We start from the raw sequence: 19,561 nt of genomic DNA, 5'->3' as shown, positions 1-19,561 counted from the left end.
ATTGCAGAACTGAAATATTGGGAAGGGGCACTGGGATCCAGATATCACAGAAAGAGGTTGTTTCAATAAGGTATTGCAAAGGGGCCAGGTGCGGTGGCTCACACCTATAACCCCAGCACTTTGGAGGCCTGAGGCGGGTGGATCGGTTGATCCCAGGAATTCAATACCAGCCTGGCCAACATAACAAAATCTTGCCTCTACTAAAAATACAAAAATTAGCTGGGTGTGGTGGTGTGCACCTATAGTCCCAGCTACTCAGGAGGCTGAGGCAGGAGGATCACTTGAGACCAGGAGTTTGCTGCTGCAGTAAGCTAGGATCATGCCACTGCACTCCAGCCTGGGCAACAGACTGAGACTCTGTCTCTGGGAGGAAAAAAAAGGAAAGAAAAAGAGATGTTGCAAAGGAGGTACCCTATTCCCCTCCCCGCATCTTACTGAACCCTTACACCACGTGTAATGTTGCAGAATGGATAGAACCACGACCCACACTTCTCCATTCCCACCTGCCTGTTTAAATAGCTACCAGAGAGCCTGTGCTCCCTTACAACTGATTCCTCCTGGAAGCTGGGGTGGCACAGATCCCCCTGTGGTGCTCTTGACACCCCCACCCTCATCCCATCATACATACACACCTAGGGCTAGAGGCTCCCAACAGCCCAATACTGGGGCAAGAAGACATGAGCAGAGGGCCAAGGGGTCCTGTCCTCATGCCATGTCCCTGCACCTTGCAGAGTTGGCCAAGAAGTACCTGCAGCTCCTGCGGACCTCTGCCCAACAGCGCTATGGAAGCCGAATCCCTGGGTCAGGGCAGTCCCACGCCTTCCACCAGGTCTATGTACCTCCAATCCTGCGCCGGGCCACAGCATCCTTAGACACTCAGGAGGGGGCCATTATGGGGGACCTCAAGGTGGAAGATGGCACTGACGTGAGCATCTCGGACCTCTTCAACACCAGGGTTAACAAGGGCCCAAGGGTAACCGTGCTTTTGGGGAAGGCCGGCATGGGCAAGACCACGCTGGCCCACCGGCTCTGCCAGAAGTGGGCAGAGGGCCATCTGGACTGTTTCCAGGCCCTGTTCCTTTTTGAATTCCGCCAGCTCAACCTGATCACGAGGTTCCTGACACTGTCCCAGCTCCTTTTTGATCTGTACCTAAGCCCTGAGTCGGACCCTGATGCTGTCTTCCAGTACCTGGAGAAGAACGCTGACCAAGTCCTGCTGATCTTTGATGGGCTAGATGAGGCCCTCCAGCCTATGGGTCCTGATGGCCCAGGCTCAGTCCTCACCCTTTTCTCCCGTCTCTGCCGTGGGACCCTCCTGCCCGGCTGCCGAGTGATGGCCACCTCCCGTCCAGGGAAGCTGCCCGCCTGCCTCCCTGCAGAGGCAGCCATGGTCTACATGCTGGGCTTTGATGGGCCACGGGTGGAAGAATATGTGAATCACTTCTTCAGCGCCCAGCCGTTGCAGGAGGGGGCCCTGGCGGAGTTACAGACAAATGGGCGTCTCCGAAGCCTGTGTGCGGTGCCTGCGCTGTGCCAAGTCGCCTGTCTCTGCCTCCACCATCTGCTTCCTGACCATGCCCCAGGCCAGTCTGTGGCCCTCCTGCCCACCATGACTCAGCTGTATATGCAGATGGTGCTCGCCCTCAGCCCCCGTGGGCACTTGCCCACCACATCCCTGCTGGACCTGGGGGAGGTGGCCCTGAGGGGCCTGGAGACAGGGAAGGTTATCTTCTATGCAAAAGATATTGCTCCACCCTTGATAGCCTTTGGGGCCACTCACAGCCTGCTGACCTCCTTCTGCGTCCGCACAGGCCCTGGGCACCAGCAGACAGGCTATGCTTTCACCCACGTCAGCCTGCAGGAATTTCTTGCTGCCCTGCACCTGATGGCCAGCCCCAAGGTGGACAAAGACACACTTACCCAGCATGTTACCCTCCATTCCCGCTGGGTACAGAGGACCAAAGCTAGACTGGACCTCTCAGACCACCTCCCCACCTTCCTGGCGGGCCTGGCATCCTGCACCTGCCGCCCCTTTCTTAGTCACCTGGCGCAGGGCAATGAGGACTGCGTGGGCACCAAGCAGGCTGCCGTAGTGCAGGTGTTGAAGAAGTTGGCCACCCGCAAGCTCACAGGGCCAAAGGTTGTAGAGCTGTGTCACTGTGTGAATGAGACACAGGAGCCTGAGCTGGCCAGTCTCACTGCACAAAGCCTCCCCTATCAACTACCCTTCCACAATTTCCCACTGACCTGCACCGACCTGGCCACCCTGACCAACATCCTAGAGCACAGGGAGGCCCCCATCCACCTGGATTTTGATGGCTGTCCCCTGGAGCCCCACTGCCCTGAGGCTCTGGTAGGCTGTGGGCAGATAGAGAATCTCAGGTGAGTAAGAGTGGAGGAGGTCCGGGGAGGGGATTGGGCTTTTGGGGGAGCAGAGGCCAACCAGTCCGGCAGACCTCTGCCAAGGGGACTGGATAAGAATCTTGAATATCAGAACAGAATGGCCTGCAATGCAAGAGAGGAAGCTCCATGCCTTGACAGGACCTCTGGAGTCCAAATGGATCCTCCTCTTGTCTGTGGTTTCTGGATTCTCAATCTCTATCTGTTAATCATGGGCTGAAGCCTCAGATCCAGGCTGTGTCGATAGAGGCTATTGGACTTTGGGCAGGTGTATGGAGCACACACATGCACACTGTCTAGGCCAGAGCTTCTTCATTCCTAAAACGAATCTGTAACAATAGCCAACTCATATGGTCATTGCGAGAATGAGATGGGATAATGCATGAGAAAACACTTTGTAGCACAGTGCCTGGCACAGAGCAAAGGCTCAGTGTGCATATTAGCTAGAGAAAAGGCTAGACTGTAGTAACAGAGAAATCTCCTCCCCAAATACAGTAGGTTAAATAATGTAGACTTTTATTTCTCTCTCATGGAAGAGTCAGAGGTGGTCCAGGTCAATGGAATGGCTCAACTCCAGGCAGTCATGCAGGGACCCAGGTCCCTCCCATTTTGCTTCATTATCCCCTTGGGAATCCTATCTGCACAGTCAAAGCTAGGTCATGGGTATATCTGTGCTCTGGCTTGAGAACAGGGAAAGAGCATGGAGGAACATGCCAATGCATTACAGTTCAGTCCTAGAACTAGGACACATCCCTTCCACTCACATTCCGTTGGTGAGAACATAGTCACCTGGCCACACTGAGCTGCAAGGGAGGCTGGGAAATGTGATCTCTGGCTGGGAAACCATGTTCCTCACAATAGCTCTATTGCTGTAGATGAAGTGGAGAATGGGCTTTGGTGGACGATTAGAAGTCTCGGCCATAATATGTATTTGTTAGTACTACTGCATTAAGCCCCATCTGTCTGAGGGAGTGGCGATGACTTCTCAGCTCTGCCCAGCACTGATCCTCTGACACTTTGCTTCTTCTCATGGCAGTTTTAAGAGCAGGAAGTGTGGAGATGCCTTTGCAGAAGCCCTCTCCAGGAGCTTGCCGACAATGGGGAGACTGCAGATGCTGGGGTGAGCCAGGCCTTGGAGCTGAGAAGGGTCTTCAGCTGGGGATGCCTGGTACTCTCCTCCCTCTCCTTAATCCTACACAAGGCAGATTCCTGGCCTCGCCCTTTTCCCCTCCTCGTTCCTCCCTACCATCTTTGCTTACTCTGTAGGTTAGCAGGAAGTAAGATCACTGCCCGAGGCATCAGCCACCTGGTGAAAGCTTTGCCTCTCTGTCCACAGCTGGAAGAAGTCAGGTGAGTGGTCTCCAGGAGAGCTCACTGGCTGGGGAGATGAGTCACTGCCCAGGTTCCAGAGTCCCCCTGGGGCCTGCCTGGGGCCTGCATGTTCCTCCAAGTCTGACCAGTAGTTTTTCACTGAGACCCAGAGAGGGAAGGCATCAGTCCAAGTACTCAGTAGGGCTGAGTCCAAACCCAAGGCTCCCAGAGTCCCCAGAGGAAGGCTTCCTTCATCTAAAATTTTGGACCATCTTGGAGGAGCATGAGTGTTAAGTTATCCCTTATGTTATCCCTCTTTCTGCAATCCCAGGAGAAGGAATGGCAGTGCGTAGGCAGGAATCAGGCACTGTGGGTACACATAACTACATGAAGCACTGCACACCTTCACATTTGTGCACACGTGTCTACACTTGCACAGAAGTACACAGGCACATGCAAGAATATGCACCCACACATGCCCACTCATAGGTATGCACATGTATGCAGCGCACACATATACAGTTAACTGCATGTACACATTTAGATGCCAGCACACTGTAACTAACTAAGCTCATATGCACAAATATACTCCTGCCCTGTGTCTGGGACTGAGTACCATGGGGAGTAGTGGGACCGGTGACCCTCCTCACTGGCAGGACGCTGCTAGTTTATATGGCACTTTTATGACATTTAGAGAAGGCACTCCTTCATCCACACAGATGCAGCCTGTCACTAAGGTTCAGCACTTGTTGAGTGAAAATAATAAGTTGGACCACAGTCCCTATTGTCGTCTCGGCTGGGCATCTGTGAATAGTGATTAGGCAAGGGTTCAGAAGTATTGAACTTGTTGACACTTTTTCCTGGCTATTGAGGGTGACTTTAATTTTGTCTCCCATCACCTACCATTGTTCTCAATCACCCTCACTCCCCTCAGCTCATCAGTCTCCCCAGCTAGGAACCCAGGCAGGGCTGACTTGTGAACAGGTGGGGAAAGTGGGGTCAGAGAGGAATGTGCTTGGCTCAGGGCTCTGGGTGAGTCAGGGCCACAGCTGAGACTGGAAGCGACGCCTGCAGCATCCCAGTCTAGACTTTACTCATTGCCTGCGGGCCTCAGACACATCCCAGACATAAGCCCTGGGAGCAGGGTGCTGGGTCTCCTCATTGCACTTCATGAAGAGGCCATCAGTCTCTCTTCTAGATTCCTTGAGCCACCAGGCAAAATCTTCCCTACAGGAACCAAATAGACCCAGAAGTGAGGCCAGCGGAGGGCCTTTCCTCCTAGCTGTGCCTGTTGGAATCCAGCGAGCAGGCCGTCCGCTCTTTCTGGGCCCCTGTCTTATATCTCCCACATGAGGGTGGCCATCCTGTCACTTGCTAACTGGGGCTTGCAAGTGCCCCAACCCCAGGGTAGAGAGACTGGGCCTTCGTCTCCTTGCAGTTTTCGGGACAACCAGCTCAGTGACCAGGTGGTGCTAAACATCGTGGAGGTTCTCCCTCACCTACCACGGCTCCGGAAGCTTGAGTAAGTGATCTTTCCACTGCCCCTGCAGCCCAGTCCCTCTCTATGCCTGAGTCACCCCACTCCCTTACAAGGCAAGGAAGGTCTGGGGCCCATGGGATAGGGGATTCCACTCCTGACACCTTTGCCACAATCATGCAGCCTGAGCGGCAACAGCGTCTGCGTGTCAACCCTACTCTGCTTGGCAAGGGTGGCAGTCACGTGTCCTACCATCAGGACGCTTCAGGCCAGGTGAGCAGAAGGAAGGGGATCTTGGCCTTCAGGGCCTTGAGAAAAGGGGAGGGGAAAGTGGGATGGGAAATGGAGGAGGCCCCTCGTCTGCAAGATAAATCTGTGCATGCCCTACTGTTTTACTCACAGCTCTACCTTCAGAACCTAGCTCAGGCTTGGCACCTGGTACTTGGTATATATTGAATTAATGAATGGATGAAAAGATGATGGATGGATGGATGGATGGATAGATGGAAAGATAGATGGGTGAATGTAAAGATGGATGGATGGATGGATGGATGGATGGATGGATGGATGGATGGATGGATGAAAAGATAGATGGGTGGATGAAAAGATGGATGGATGGTTGGATAGATGGATGGATGGATGAAAAGATGGATGGGTGGATGAAAAGATGAATGGATGGTGGATGGATGAATGGATGGATGGATGGATGGATGGATGGATGGATGGAAAGATGGATGGATAAAAAGATGGATGGATGGATAGATGAATGGATGGATGAATGGATAGATGGCTAGCTGAAAAGATGGACGGGTGTATGAAAAGATGGATGGATGGATGGATGGATGGATGGATGGATGGATGGATGGATGGATGGATGGATAGGTGGATAAGGGAATGAGTCAATAAGTCTACGAAGCACAGGGATAGCCTAAGGAATAGTTAGCCATGTGTTGCCCTCCATGGTGCTGAACCAACATAGCCAGTTTGGATCAAGGGGTAGGTTAGGTGTCATGCTTCTTAATCATAAAAATTTCTGTTAAAAAATTTCAACCTGGCCCAGTGGCTCATGCCTGTAATTCCAACACTGTGGAAGGCTGAGGCAAGAGGATTATTTGAGCTCAGGAGTTCAAGACTAATCTGGGCAACATAGTCTCTACAAAAAATGAACAAAATCAGTGGGGCATGGTGGTGCATGCCTGTGGTTCCAGCTACTTGGGAGGCTGAGGTGGGATTGCTTGAGCCCTGGAGGTTGAGGCTGCAGTGAGGTGTGAACACACCACTGCACTCGAGCCTGAGTAACAGAGTGAGATCTCCATCTCAAATTTAAAAAGAAAGAAAAAACTCACAGAATCCTTAATTTTTATTATATTTCTTTGAAAATTGTTTTTATGACTTTTTAAAAGACTCTTGCAGGATTCATCAAGCAAAGACATAATCAGTATTTCACATGCCTGATTTGAAGCACTTTTGCTGGTTCTGTTATGTTTCCCTGTCAATTGCAAAATCAGCTTCATCTGGATGTTTGGACATTTGGGGCAGAAAAGGGTGTGCCTGTGATGGGTGATGTGCTGGTTTCCAGTCCCTGGGTTTCATGGTTTGGTATCTGATCCTGCAGGAAGGCGGACCTCATCTTCCTTCTTTCCCCGCCCACAGAGACAACTGCAGAGCTACAAAGGTAAGAAGCCAAGAGGCGGTGGGTCTGGGACTATCTTTAGAAGCAATTGGGCTCAGGCAGTTGAGGGGAAAGGTGACCAAGAGACTAGGAAGAGCTGGGATATGGGGATTCTTCCTGCACTGCTGCACTGAGGAATGAATTACTGCTTAAGTTGGCAAAGGATTTTGACTTCCTCTAGCGTGTCCAGACCACATCTGGTCCCTGGGGAAGAAAGCATCCCCAGAAGTCTCAGAGGAAGGCAAACGCTTGGGGATGACATAAAGATATTGTTAGACTGGCATTACTAGATGGTGAAAACTCTGGGAAAGTCCTTACAACTGAAAAAGGGCAGGGAGGGCAATTATGGTGCCTACATCTCAGGGTTGTTCTGAGAATTAAGTGAGTTACTACACTTAAGGAGTTTAGAGCACTGTTGGCGTGCAGTGGGCAGTCAAATGCTGGCTATTCCAGCTGTGCATGGATTCTAGCTTGGCCAGTCTTGGATGGGCCAAGACAAGGAAGCTGCTTTTCCCTAAAAGACCATGACAACTGTGCTCTCCCACACTTTGCTCTCCTGGCTAAGACTCAGAGACAGATGTATGTATGCCCCTGAGCAATCTCTTTCCCTTCTCTGGGTCTCAATTTCCTTGCCTGTATAATGACCTGGTAAGGTAGGACCAATGTTGCTGGGTGCGGTGGCTCATGCCTGTAATCCTAGCACTTTGGGATGCCAAGGCAGGAGGATATCTTAAGTCCAGGTGTTCAAGACAAGCCTGGGCAACATAGCAAGACCCCATCTCTAAAAAAAAAAAAATTAGCCAGGAGTGGTGGTGCATGCCTGTAGTCCCAGCTACTCAGGATGCTGAGGTTAGGAGGATTGCTTGAGCCTGGGAGCTTGAGCCATTATCACACCACTGTACTCTAGCCTGGGCGACAGAGAGAGACTCTGTCTCAAAAAATGACCCGCGAGGACCAGTGTCACTTTCTTTCCCCTCCAACTGCTTAAAGCTGTGATGCTCAATAGGATAGCCACTAGCCCCATATGGCTATTTAAATTTAAATAAATTAAAATTAAGCAAAATGAAATTTTCAGTTCATTAGTCACATTAGCTATACTTCAACTGCTCAATGGCCATAGGTGACTAGTGGCTCCCATAGCGAGCGGTACAGATGCCAGGACATTTCCATCATTGCAGAAAGTTCTATTAAACAGGCTGGCATGGTGGCTCATGTCTGTAACCCCAGCACTTTGAGAGGCTGAGGGAGCAGGATCGCTTGAAGCTAGGAGTTCAAGGCCAGCCTGGGCAACAAAGTGAGACCTCCATCTCTACAAAAAAAAGAAAAAAAGAATAGCTGGGCATGGTGATTCACTCCTATAGTACCAGTTGCTCAGGAAGCCAAGGTGGGAGGATCACTTGAGCCCAGGAGTTTGAGGCTGCAGTGAACTAGGATAGAGCCACTGCACTCCAGCCTAGGGACTGAGTGGGACCCTGTCTCTAAAAAAAAAAAAAATGGTTAGCACCAATCCAAAAAGTCTGTGAAACCTGGCTCATAATGTCCTAGCTTCCCTGCATCCCCTAACGCTCCCTTAGCCCAGTGGGGGAGAGTCTGTGGTTTACCATAGCCTGGACTCACTGCATACAGCTCATGCTCCTCACCTTCCGAACCACAGACAGCACATCCACAAATGGAGACGATCACATCATCGACAATAGCAGCTTCTGTTTACTAAACTTCGATTTTACACCTATGCTGGGTACTTGGATGTACATTGTCTCATTCAATCCTTCAGGTACCTATGTGTCAGATGTTGTCATCTCGTTTTAGAAAAGAGAAAAGGGAGCCAACAGCAGTGACTTGCCCAAGGCCACATGGCTATACACGGCAGAGCCAAAATTTGAATAAAGGTTCCATTTCACCTCAAACCTTTTGCCCCTCCTGCTCTGCTGAATCACACCTTGGGCATCTGTAAGCAATCTTCTTTGTTACCAACTCACTTTGAGTTGTGCTTCAGGGTCTTCAGCCTCTAGAAGCCAAGGAAAGAGGCTTGATCCACCAAGCCCTGGATGCCTGAGCCCAGGCCAGTGTTTGATTTGTTCTTGCCAGAGCTCCAGACCTGCAGGAAAGTGACGGCCAGAGGAAAGGGGCTCAGAGCAGAAGCCTGACACTCAGGTACCTTGGAGGGATCTATTGCCTTAGGAGGGGGATATGATGTGGGGGAAAGTCCCAGGCGAGGGAGAGCAGGGGCAAGGAGGATAAAGGGAAAAGCAGATGAGGGACAGGGAAAGGATTAGCCGGGTGTGGTGCCCATCCTGGATAGCCCATTCTGGCTTGAATAGGGAGCATCTGTCATAATAACAACAATAATAACAACAATAGCTACAACTTTGGACCCTGGCTATATATATGCCGGGCATTGTGCTAGAAGCTTTATATCCTTTACCTCACTGTAATTTCTTTAGAATATCTGTGAAGTACACGTTATTTTTCCCCTTTGAGGGAGGAGGAAACTGAGTCTCAGACAGGTTAAGTCCCTTGCTCAAGATCACCCAGCTATTAAGAGGTATGGCCAAGATTAGACCCAGTTCTGTGGGCCCCCTGACTCCCCAGCACTGGAATCTGGAGGGGCCATGGAGTAGCTGTTTGCCCTGAGCCCTTCTGTCCCCCATTCCTACCCAAGGCTGCAGAAGTGTCAGCTCCAGGTCCACGATGCAGAGACCCTCATAGCCTTGCTCCAGGAAGGCCCTCACCTGGAGGAAGTGGAGTGAGTATCACGGGAAGCCCTGGGGTAGGAGCCAGGAAAGGAGGTTGGAGAGGGTGGGCAGGGCCTTGCCTTTGGGTGGGTGGTGTGGGGGAGGGGCATGCTGCCTCATGAAGAATTTGGGGGAATCAGATCATTGTAACAGCTGCTACTATTCAGAGTAGAGTGGGATAACCTTCTTTTTTCAGGATGGAGAAATTCCCATGACATCCAGCCCCTGGCTGGAGCCGATGACAGTAGTGCTTGGGGATGGATGGAGGCTCTGTCACGTCCCTAGGAAGGGCGCCCCTCCAGGAAACCTCCAAGTGAACATGAAGGCAGAGGATGGAATGACATGATGTATTCTGGGGCGAGTGGCCCCAGCTCAGGGGAAGATGGATGGGGTGAGGGTTGCCATGGTGATCACCTCTTGATCCTGGACCTCGTCCCACTGGGAGAACCAGGATGGAATTAGGGTTTTTTTTTATTTTGTTTTTTTGTTTTTGAGACGGAGTCTCGCTCTGTTGCCCAGGCTGGAGTGCAGTGGCGCAATCTCGGCTCACTGCAAGCTCTACCTCCTGGGTTCACACCATTCTCCTGCCTCAGCCTCCCAAGTAGCTGGGACTACAGGCGCCTGCCACCACGCCCGGCTAATCTGTTTTTGTATTTTTAGTAGAGACGGAGTTTCACTGTGTTAGCCGGGATGGTCTCCATCTCCTGACCTTGTGATCCGCTCGCCTCTGGCTCCTGAAGTGCTGGAATTACAGGCATGAGCCACCATGCCCGGCCGAAGGTGGTTTTTTAACAAGCTCACACACTTCTACCTGCCTCACCAGCACTGAGCATGCCCCTCCCCGAGTGCCGGCACCTGCAGAAACAGCCCCATCACATGCCTGGTTACACAGCCACCTCCTAGCCCCCTTGCCCTTCTCCCACATTTAGTCCCTCCAGATGGACCTACTGGCAGTGCTCAAAACTATCCTCTTTTCCTCCACCTTTCTAGTCCAACCCACCCTCATCTCTCACCTGGATGACCCCCTCGCCTTGCCCTCCTTGCTGGCTTCCCTGCTTTCACCCTGGCCACTTCCACCTGGCAGAGAGTAGATTACATTTCACTGATGCCTGCCCCCTTCACTCCTCCCCACTGCTCAGCATAAAGCCCACATTCTAAACTCCCAGGTGGTCCAGAAGCCTGCCCCCAGCCTCCCAAACCCCATCTGACCCCATCCTTCCACTCAATCTCCAATGCAGACACACTGGCTCTCTTTCAGGTCCTTGTATGGGTTATGCCACAGGACCTTTGAATGTACTGCTTCTACCATCAGGAACACCCTTCCTCCATCTCTCTCCCACCTTTTACCTACTGAACTCCTAGTTCTTTCAGCAAGTACCTTAAGCATCAAAGAAGCCATCCCCGACTCCCAGACTAGGTCAGATGCCCCCATAATCATGAAGTTTATCACAAAAAGCAGTTATGTAGCTTGCAGCATAAAGGAAGAGTTGAGGGTGGGACCTCGAAGGCAGGCTGCCTGGGTTCAGATCCAGGTTCACCCTCGAGCAGGTGCCTTAACTACTCTGCACTTCAGTTTACTCATCAGTAAGGTGAGGATAATTACAGTGCTTACATCATCGGCACCATGAGGACGAAATAGGCCAAAAGTCACAGAAGCACCGAAGATGTTGCCAGGCATGTGGTATGCAGTCTGTTGATTTCAGTTATTATCACGGTTCATTCCTGCGAGTGAGGCTTTGACTAAAGTTAGCAAAGAAAGAGTAAGTGATGGGGATTGAGGGACGACTCCAGCCCCACAGTACGCGCATTGGGCACCTCTGTCTCAGCCTCTCAGGGAACCAGCTGGAAGACGAAGGCTGTCGGCTGATGGCAGAGGCTGCATCCCAGCTGCACATCACCAGGAAGCTGGAGTGAGTTGTCCACCCCACCGCTGGGTACCAGGGAAGGCCCTGTAGAGCCCCAGGTGGCCCCTGTGTTCACAATCAGCAGTAAGGGTGCTGATCCACTGCCACCCCTGCTTCCTCCCAACTCCAGCAAAGTCAAGATGGTTCGACCATGCCTTGCCTTCACCTCTGGCATGAGCCACTCTCTTAGTCCAATCATCCAGCACCCTTACATGTATAAAATGCGTTCATTGTACATCAGTGGCTTGCATTCCAATTCATCTTTGTAGCAGCCCTGGAGTAGGGTGGGGTGGGGTTTTGCACTGGGGAGGTGTCATGCTGGGGTGCTGGGGTAGGGAGTGGTGTGTTCCTGTGGGGATACACTGTTGGTGTGAGGGGTGGTGAGATGGAAAGGAAGGCTATTAAGCTGCTGGGTGTGCTGTGGTGTTGCGTGGGGTGGGGGTGATGTTTGGGTGGGGGTGTCTTGGGGGTCTTAGATCAAGTGTGGGTTGGGGTTGGGGAGAGTTGAGATTGGGTAGCAGTGATCTGGGGCCTTGGCTTTGGATTTCAATCCTGGCTCTGTCACTTAGTAGCTTTGTGACCCTGGGAAAGTAATTGAATGTCTCTGGGTCTCAGTTTCCCCCTCTGTAAAATGGGATGACATGAAACCACATATGTACAAAGCCTTTTGTACAGAGTCTGGTACACTCAGGGCTCAGAAAATGGTGGTTATTTTACAGATGAGAAAACTGGGGGTCAGAGAGGTAAAAACACTGAGTTCTTGCTGTCAAGCTGGACAACTTTATTCTCTGAGTGGGGTGGGGGTATCGTGCATTTCTTGGCTCACTCACATGCACCAGAATCCTTTGAGATCCCCTGGCAAGGGACCCAGGACATCCAGGAGTGACAGCCAGCAAGCTGCTGAGCCACGAGGAGGGGCTAGAGCTGGCTGGGGCTGGGGACCTCAGCCACATGCCAACAGCTGCCTTCTGCTCTCCACAGCCTCAGCGACAACGGGCTTTCTCTGGCCGGGGTGCATTGTGTGCTGAGGGCCGTGAGTGCATGCTGGACCCTGGCAGAACTGCATATCAGGTGGGAGCTCCCCCAGACCACAGTACCCAACCCCCCATCATGCTCTCTCTAAAACCCTTGGAATTCCTTCTGGGCCCAGCCTTGGGACCGGCAGAAGATGCTGCTGCTGTCCCACCCAGACCCCGTTACAGCCGGCACCCCCTTCCTAGCTGCTGCGGATATAGGCTGCTCACAGTTTATACCTCTGGAGAATTACCCTTGGCAGATAAGAGTCAGAGATGCCTGGGAGGGTACAACCTGCGCTTTCCCCTAACCTGGAGTGGCCAATGACAGGGCAGAGGGCACAAGTCTCCAGCCCAAACTCTCCAGTGGGCCAAAGCTCCCTGGAGATCAGGCCAAGGACCTGCTCCGTGTGGCTTCCCTCAGTCCCTGACTGTTTCTCCTGAGAGCAGACCGTCAGTCCATGACTTGCACAACTGACAAGCGACATGTGACCCCCTACCCCATTCACAGACCCAGGCCCTGCCACTAGGGAACCCAATCCTATTTCTGTAAGTCTCGCTGTTGAGTATGGGGAGGTGAAGATGGATGCTGATTAATGTCAACTCAGTTCCCACTCGGAGGAAAGCCTCGTTCTCAAACGAGTAGGGTGGTCCCTGCTTTAAACACCCCTCAAGGGAGGAGAGGGAAGCCGATTCACCCAAAAGGTAGATGAGGGGACCTCGGTTCACTGTATATGATGATTCAATAAAGGGTCCCTAGTGCATTCCGAGCGATGCCCTGTTCAATCCCAGGAACTTATACTAAATAAATTATCATGATTGTGCAAACACATTCAGCTGTAGGGAAGTTCACCTACACCTTGGGCCCAGAAGTTCGAGACCAGACTAGACAACATAGACTCTGGTTATAACAGGAAAAAAAATGAAAATAACTGGAATGTTTAACCGAGGGATATTAGTTAGACTAAGTTACTTCCAGAGAGACCTCAGTGGAACCAGGAAAATAAATGATAACATAGTTGCAGTTTTAATATGGAGGGTGACGGGGGTTATTAAGTAAACATAAAGAAATTTCTTTGGAGACAGGATCTTGCTCTGTTACCAAGGCTGGAGTGTAGTGACACAATCATAGCTCACTTTAACCTCCAAATCCCGGGCTCAGCAATCCATCTCTCTCAGTCTCCCAAAGTGCTGGGATTACAGTCATGAGTCACTGTGCCTGGCAATTTTTTTTATTTTTTGTAGAGACAGGGTCTTGCTATATTGACAAGGCTGTTCTCAAATTCCTGAGCTCACATAATCCTCCTGCCCTGGCCTCCCAAAGAGCAAGGATTATAGGTATGAACCACTGTACCAGGCCAAACATAAAAATTTTAAGTCATCATCTTAAAAGATTATAAAAGATTATAATAAAGCTTTTCAAGATATGCAATGGCAGAAAGAATGGTATAATCTGGGCCAGGTGCTGTGGCTCATGCTGTAATCCCAGCACTTTGGGAGGCTGAGGCAGGTGGATCACCTGAGGTCAGGAGTTCAAGACCAGCCTGGCCAACAGGGTGAAACCCCGTCTCTACTAAAAATACAAAAACTAGCCGGGCATGGTGGCGTGCACCTGTAACTCCAGCTATTCGAGAGGCTGAGGCAGAAGAATCGCTGAAACCTGGGAGACAGAGGTTGCAGTGAGTCGAGATTACGCAACTGCACTCCAGCCTGGGAGACAGAGTGAGACTCCATCTCAAATTTAAAAAAAAAAAAAAAGAGAGAGAGAGAGAGCGAGACAGCATGGTATAATCTGTTCCCATCAATAATGATCAAGCATCAATAATTATTTGTCACCCCTTCTTCTAGCCCTTAAAAAACTAATGTTTAAAAAGAGAATCTATAATTTAATCCCATTTTTGTAAGACAAAAATTATTGCATTAGAAAAAGGAAGGTTTGACGGACCTACTCCAAAGGTTACCAGGGGTAATCCACACATACTTTGAGTACAGACAGAACCCTGACTAGCAGAGGGACAGGGGTTCAGCCTGGGGCTAAAAGAGAGAGCACATAATTTGTTTTCTTTTAAGACTTGCCAGGAAATGGGGCTTATTTAGGCAATAGATACATTTGTGAAATATCTGTGGTAGAAAGATTTCAGCCCTCGGAAAGCTCAGAGGAAGTCAGAGGGGAGTCAGAGGAAGTGGCTACAGCTGGAGGCAGGGGGATAGCACTTGAGGGTAAAAAGTGACAGGCCAGCCACGGTGGCTTACACCTATCATCCCAGCACTTTGGGAAGCCAAGGTGGGAGGATCACTTGAGCCCAGAAGTTCGAGACCAGACTAGACAACATAGACTCTGTCTCTACATGCTTTTTTTTTTTTTTTTTTTTTTTTAAATTAGCTGGGCCTGATGGCACAAGCCTGTAATCCCAGCTACTCAGGAGGCTGAAGTGGGAGGATTGCTTCAGCCAAGGAGGTGGAGGCTTCAGTGAACCATGATTGCACCACTCCACACCAGCTTGGGCAACAGAGTGAGACTCTGTCTCAAAAAGAAATAGTAACAGGGAGCCAATAACCTCTTGCTTCCTCATCCCTCTTTTCTTTTCACAGCCTGCAGCACAAAACTGTGGTCTTCATGTTTGCCCAGGAGCCAGAGGAACAGGAGGGGCCCCAGGAGAGGTAGGGCCCGATTTCACCCCAACTCCACGCTCAGTCAGGGACATTCCCCTCTCTGCCCTCCACAGCTGGGCAGTGCCAGTGAACTGCCACGGTGACCTGGACAAATTCACGGAAGAGCGGGAATTGAGCAGGCTTGGCAAAGGATGCAGCCCCAAAGCGGGAGGGTCCAAAGCCAGACCACCTCCGCCTCTCTTGGTGCCTGAAAGGAGCCCCAGTGTGTAGGAAATAGACAGCATGCCAGGGTGGGAGTTGGGTAGCTGGAGGGGGATGTTGGGAGACTGGAGCCCTCCAGCCTGAACCCAGGGGATTGTCTGGCCTGTAGCTCTGGTCTTGATCGGAACTTCTGGATCCCTTTCGCACAAGGACCCATTAGGGTCCCTGATTGCCCCAGCCCAGCACATGGGCGGAGACTCAGCTCTTCGCTCCCGAAGCCGACCCACAATCTCTTCTGTAGAGTCTGAACTACTGAAGGCTCGATTCGAGCCGGGGCTGACCTCTCTGAAGCACAGATGCGGAGGAGGATGAGATGAATGATAATAGCAGTCAAGGTTAATTGAGCACTTGCCATGTATGCACCAAGCACCAAACTAAGGCGGTTCACATGCAGTCTCCCAGTGAGAGGCTGTGATTTGTCCAGGGTCACACAACCAGGAAGTGGAGATGCCAAATTGGCACCAAGGTCTGATTGACTCTAGGTGGAGTATAGGGCTCCGTGGTGGAAGGCCAGGCTGAGGATGGATTCTGGAGATGGCAGACATGGCCTTTGCTCAGCCTGGCCTTGGTGATGTCCCTCCAGGGCTGCATTTCTTGACAGCCTCATGCTCCAGATGCCCTCTGAGCTGCCTCTGAGCTCCCGAAGGATGAGGTACAGTGATGGCTTCCAGCCCTGTGTGTGATTCCAGCCCCTTCCCTTCCCCTGCTCAGAGCCTGCTCCCAAACCTGTGCCCAGGCCCCACGTGCTCCCTGAAGCATGCCTGACCCACTGTGTCCAGGAGTCATGGCCTGGCTTCCCTACCTCCTACCTCCCCTGCCCAACCCACCCCGGACAGGGCTCACAAGGCAGCCCCCTCAACCACCTTCTCAAGCCCAGGGGACCCCACTCCCCTTAGCTCCCTGACCCCCAGCAGCTGAGGGGTTGTGGGGACTCTGAAAAGAGGTGAAGGGGAGCACTGGGCTCCTTCTCTCACGATCCTGGGGCTAGGGCATGGGGGCTCCCGCCAGCACTCTTCCTGCCTTCTCTCTTGGTCTGTGTCTGTCCCAGTCTCCCTAAGTCCCTCTGCCTCTTTCTCTCATTTCTTCCCTCTCTCATTGTATATTTCTGTTTTATCAGTTTATTTATCTGTTATTTCAGTCTTATCTGTCTTCCTCTGATCTGCTCTCTCTCTGAATCTCTCTGTGTCTTGGTTTCCTTCCGTCTGTGTCTCTGCCCACCCTCTGTCTATATGGGACATCCTATGGGTGTGGGGTGTGTTAGTCCCTCTTTGTCCATCTGTCTGGGTGCCAGATGCATCGCAGTCCCTCCTCTCCTGCAAGCCTCTTTTTCTGCCTCTGTGTCTGGGGGGTGGGAAAGCGGCTCCTTCCCGCCTCTGTTCGGTGGGACACGCAGGGCTGTGGTTTTGCCCCTGGGCAGGCTGACACATTGTGGCCTCCAAGCAAAGCACTTAGAGCAGCTCTGCAAGGCTCTGGGAGGAAGCTGCCACCTCGGTCACCTCCACCTCGAGTGAGTGGTTTGTACGTTGGAAGTGGGTGGGTGGGGCCAATTACAGTGAGTTAGTGTTTTGTTTATGTTTGGTTTTTAAGATTTAGATCAACTGTTCTTTCCCTGCCGAAATCAAAAACCCCTTGGAGAATCTGGTGAAAGTTGTGACTCTGCCTCCCAAAATACAGATCCCCCATGTCTGACACACTTGGAGGCTCACCCCTGGTCCCCCAGAGGTCCATGAACCTCAAAATAAGAACCTGGGGGAGACAACAGCTGCCCACGCAAGATCTGCTGAGATCTGGCCTGGCAGCCCGGGGCTGTGTCCAGTTTCAGGAAGTTGAGTAACTGGAATGCAGGGACCATGCTGCCAGCAACCCACTCCCCACCTGCTGATGTTCTCCCCTCCCTTCTCCCCACCCCAGCTTCTCAGGCAATGCTCTGGGGGATGAAGGTGCAACCCGGCTGGCTCAGCTGCTCCCAGGGCTGGGAGCTCTGCAGTCCTTGAAGTGAGTAACCCGCTAGGCAGAGCCTCTGAGGCTGGGGTGGGACGGGGGGGTGGGGGGGAGTAGGGGGAGCGTTCTCTGTCCCATCCCCATCCTTCCTGGGGTTACTGTAAAGATTAAATCAGAAAATGCATGAAAATTGCCCCTAACACAATGTAAGTGCTCAGTGAAGACTAACTAATAGATGATTCTTACTCAGAGAGTCTGTGACTCAATAATCCCACTTCTGATTCAAGGTTTCGCTTCTGGAACCTGTCTCTGCAGCTCTGAACAGGCTTTCTGAGGCCACCCTGGGGAGGGCAGGTGTGGGTGCGAAGTATGACTAACGGCTGGCAGCTGTTGTTCTGGCTCTGGGGTGCCGGAAGGGGCTGGGGCTGTTAGCTGGGGTATGGTCAGGGTAGGCAGGGAGGGTTTGTACCAGAGAGGACATTCAAGCAGGGTACCCAGGGCTGCCAAGGAGCCCTGAGTACCTGGCAGAGAGTGTGTGGGAGCAGTCCCCAAAGTTTGCCTGCAATGTACCAGAGTTCTTGGTCCCTAAATGCCCTCGGTCCTTTTGGCTCACAGAGTGCTCCCTCCTCCCAAGCTCTTCTGGGCCAAAGCCAGAGAAGCCCCGGGAAGAGGTCACAGGTACTATATTCCAGGCTGGCTCTGTGACACACGCTTTGCTGTGTGACTTTGGGCAAGTTACATCCCCCCTCTGAGCTCCTGGTTCCCAGTCTGTAAATACATAAATTGCAGGCGTGGCCTCTGTTGGTGGCTACAATCTCTGGAATGAGTGCTGTGGCCTAAGGATCCTCTGCTCACACCCTCTTTTTGTGCAATGCTGGGAAGGAAGGGAGTTGCCTTGGTTCCTGTTCAGGGCCTGCACCTGGGAAGGAAGGAAGGCCTAACAATTGCAGGCAAATTACATGAAGACTGAAGGTTTTAGCACATCCTCATGTGACCTTCTTATTACTCTGGACTCGTGACCTGGTGCTGTGAGGGTCCACACTCGCCCTACCCGTGTCCCCGTGGGAGGAGAGTGCAGCATTAAATAGTAAATAGAAAACAATGACAAGTTGACAGGAGACCCTGAAAGAAAGGAGACGCTTTGTTCCTGCTTTCTGAACAAGAGACCCCACATTTTCCTTTTTGCACTGGGCACCACCCCTCCCTTATCAGGTGGAGAAAACAAGGCCCAGCTCCAGCCAGAAAGCACTCCTCAGATCCATCACAAACCGAGGGATCCACTGGGTTCCCATCTCAGCTCTGTCACCAACATGTCTCATAACCTGGGGCAAGACCTTGCTTCTCTCTGGGACTCCATTTCCCCATCTGCACCAGGAGGACTTGAAAGGGGCGCTCTCTGACCATCTTGGGTTCAGTGGGTTCTGTCATCTGGGACCAGGGAGCCCTCCCGTGCCCTGTGCCCTGACCACAAAAAGGATGTATTTGGGTCCTGAGTGACCTGCATTGTGCCACTTCTGTGATCTCCAGCCTCAGTGAGAACAGTTTGTCCCTGGATGCTGTGTTGGGTTTGGCTCGGTGCTTCTCCACTCTGCAGTGGCTCTTCCACTTAGACATCAGGTGAGCGTGCCTCTCCGCCCCCAGCCCTGCCTCTTTCCCCCATCCCACAGGCCGTCTGCTCCCACATGAGCCCCTCATCCATCAAGTTCATGCCGAACTATCATCCTTAGCACCTTGGGCAGTGCCAGATCCAGAGAGCATGTGATGGGTGTCCACTGAATGAATGAATGATCAAATGAATGAATAAGTATGGCCTCACGGATGCTCAAATTTCTCCAAATCCACCATTAGAGAGTTCACTGACTCTGCTTCACTCATTCTTTGGATTGTCCTCAGAGACTTTTAAGAAATCTGGGGGCCAAGCACTATGGCTTACCCCTGTAATCCCAGCATTTTGGGAGGCCAAGGTAGGAGGATCACTTGATCCTAGGAGTTTGAGACCAGCCTGGACAACATAGTGAGACCCACCCCCACCTCTATAGAAACTTTTAAAATTAGCCAAGCATGATGGCATGCACCTACTTGGGAGGCTGAGGTGAGAGGATTGCTTAGGCCCAGGAGATCGAAGCTGCAGTGAGTTGTGATCACACCATTGCACTCCAGCCTGGGCAAAAGAGCAAAACTCTGTCTCGAAGAAAAAAAAATGTCAGGCACAATGGCTCACATCTGTAATTCCA

General features: G+C 51.7%; 1 protein-coding gene across 24 annotated transcripts in view; it reads left to right on the top strand.

The window, feature by feature from the left end:
- The window catches only part of LOC101001074 (protein NLRC5), a 79,484-nt gene that overhangs the window by 35,910 nt on the left and 24,013 nt on the right, over window positions 1-19,561 (top strand). For 19 of the 24 annotated variants that reach the window (XR_004179770.1, XR_004179769.1, XR_004179772.1 and 16 more), the window contains 16 exons: window positions 732-2,382; window positions 3,437-3,520; window positions 3,667-3,750; window positions 5,150-5,233; window positions 5,372-5,461; window positions 6,804-6,863; window positions 8,670-8,810; window positions 8,949-9,014; window positions 9,523-9,606; window positions 11,422-11,505; window positions 12,481-12,570; window positions 15,105-15,173; window positions 15,970-16,038; window positions 16,804-16,893; window positions 17,298-17,381; window positions 18,855-18,944. Coding sequence is in view for 20 of the 24 variants with exons in the window: in XM_031658222.1 (XP_031514082.1) it covers window positions 732-2,382; window positions 3,437-3,520; window positions 3,667-3,750; window positions 5,150-5,233; window positions 5,372-5,461; window positions 6,804-6,863; window positions 8,670-8,810; window positions 8,949-9,014; window positions 9,523-9,606; window positions 11,422-11,505; window positions 12,481-12,570; window positions 15,105-15,173; window positions 15,970-16,038; window positions 16,804-16,893; window positions 17,298-17,381; window positions 18,855-18,944 (2,920 nt within the window). In the remaining 4 variants the exon portion in view is untranslated. The remainder of the gene's footprint in view (window positions 1-731; window positions 2,383-3,436; window positions 3,521-3,666; window positions 3,751-5,149; window positions 5,234-5,371; window positions 5,462-6,803; window positions 6,864-8,669; window positions 8,811-8,948; window positions 9,015-9,522; window positions 9,607-11,421; window positions 11,506-12,480; window positions 12,571-15,104; window positions 15,174-15,969; window positions 16,039-16,803; window positions 16,894-17,297; window positions 17,382-18,854; window positions 18,945-19,561) is intronic. The other 5 variants (XM_031658225.1, XM_031658224.1, XM_031658221.1 and 2 more) reach the window with 2 other exon arrangements.

Source organism: Papio anubis, chromosome 18 (genome assembly GCF_008728515.1).
Source record: "Papio anubis isolate 15944 chromosome 18, Panubis1.0, whole genome shotgun sequence".
NCBI classification, from domain to species: Eukaryota; Metazoa; Chordata; class Mammalia; order Primates; family Cercopithecidae; genus Papio; species Papio anubis.
This window is presented reverse-complemented; position numbering and strand designations above follow the sequence as displayed.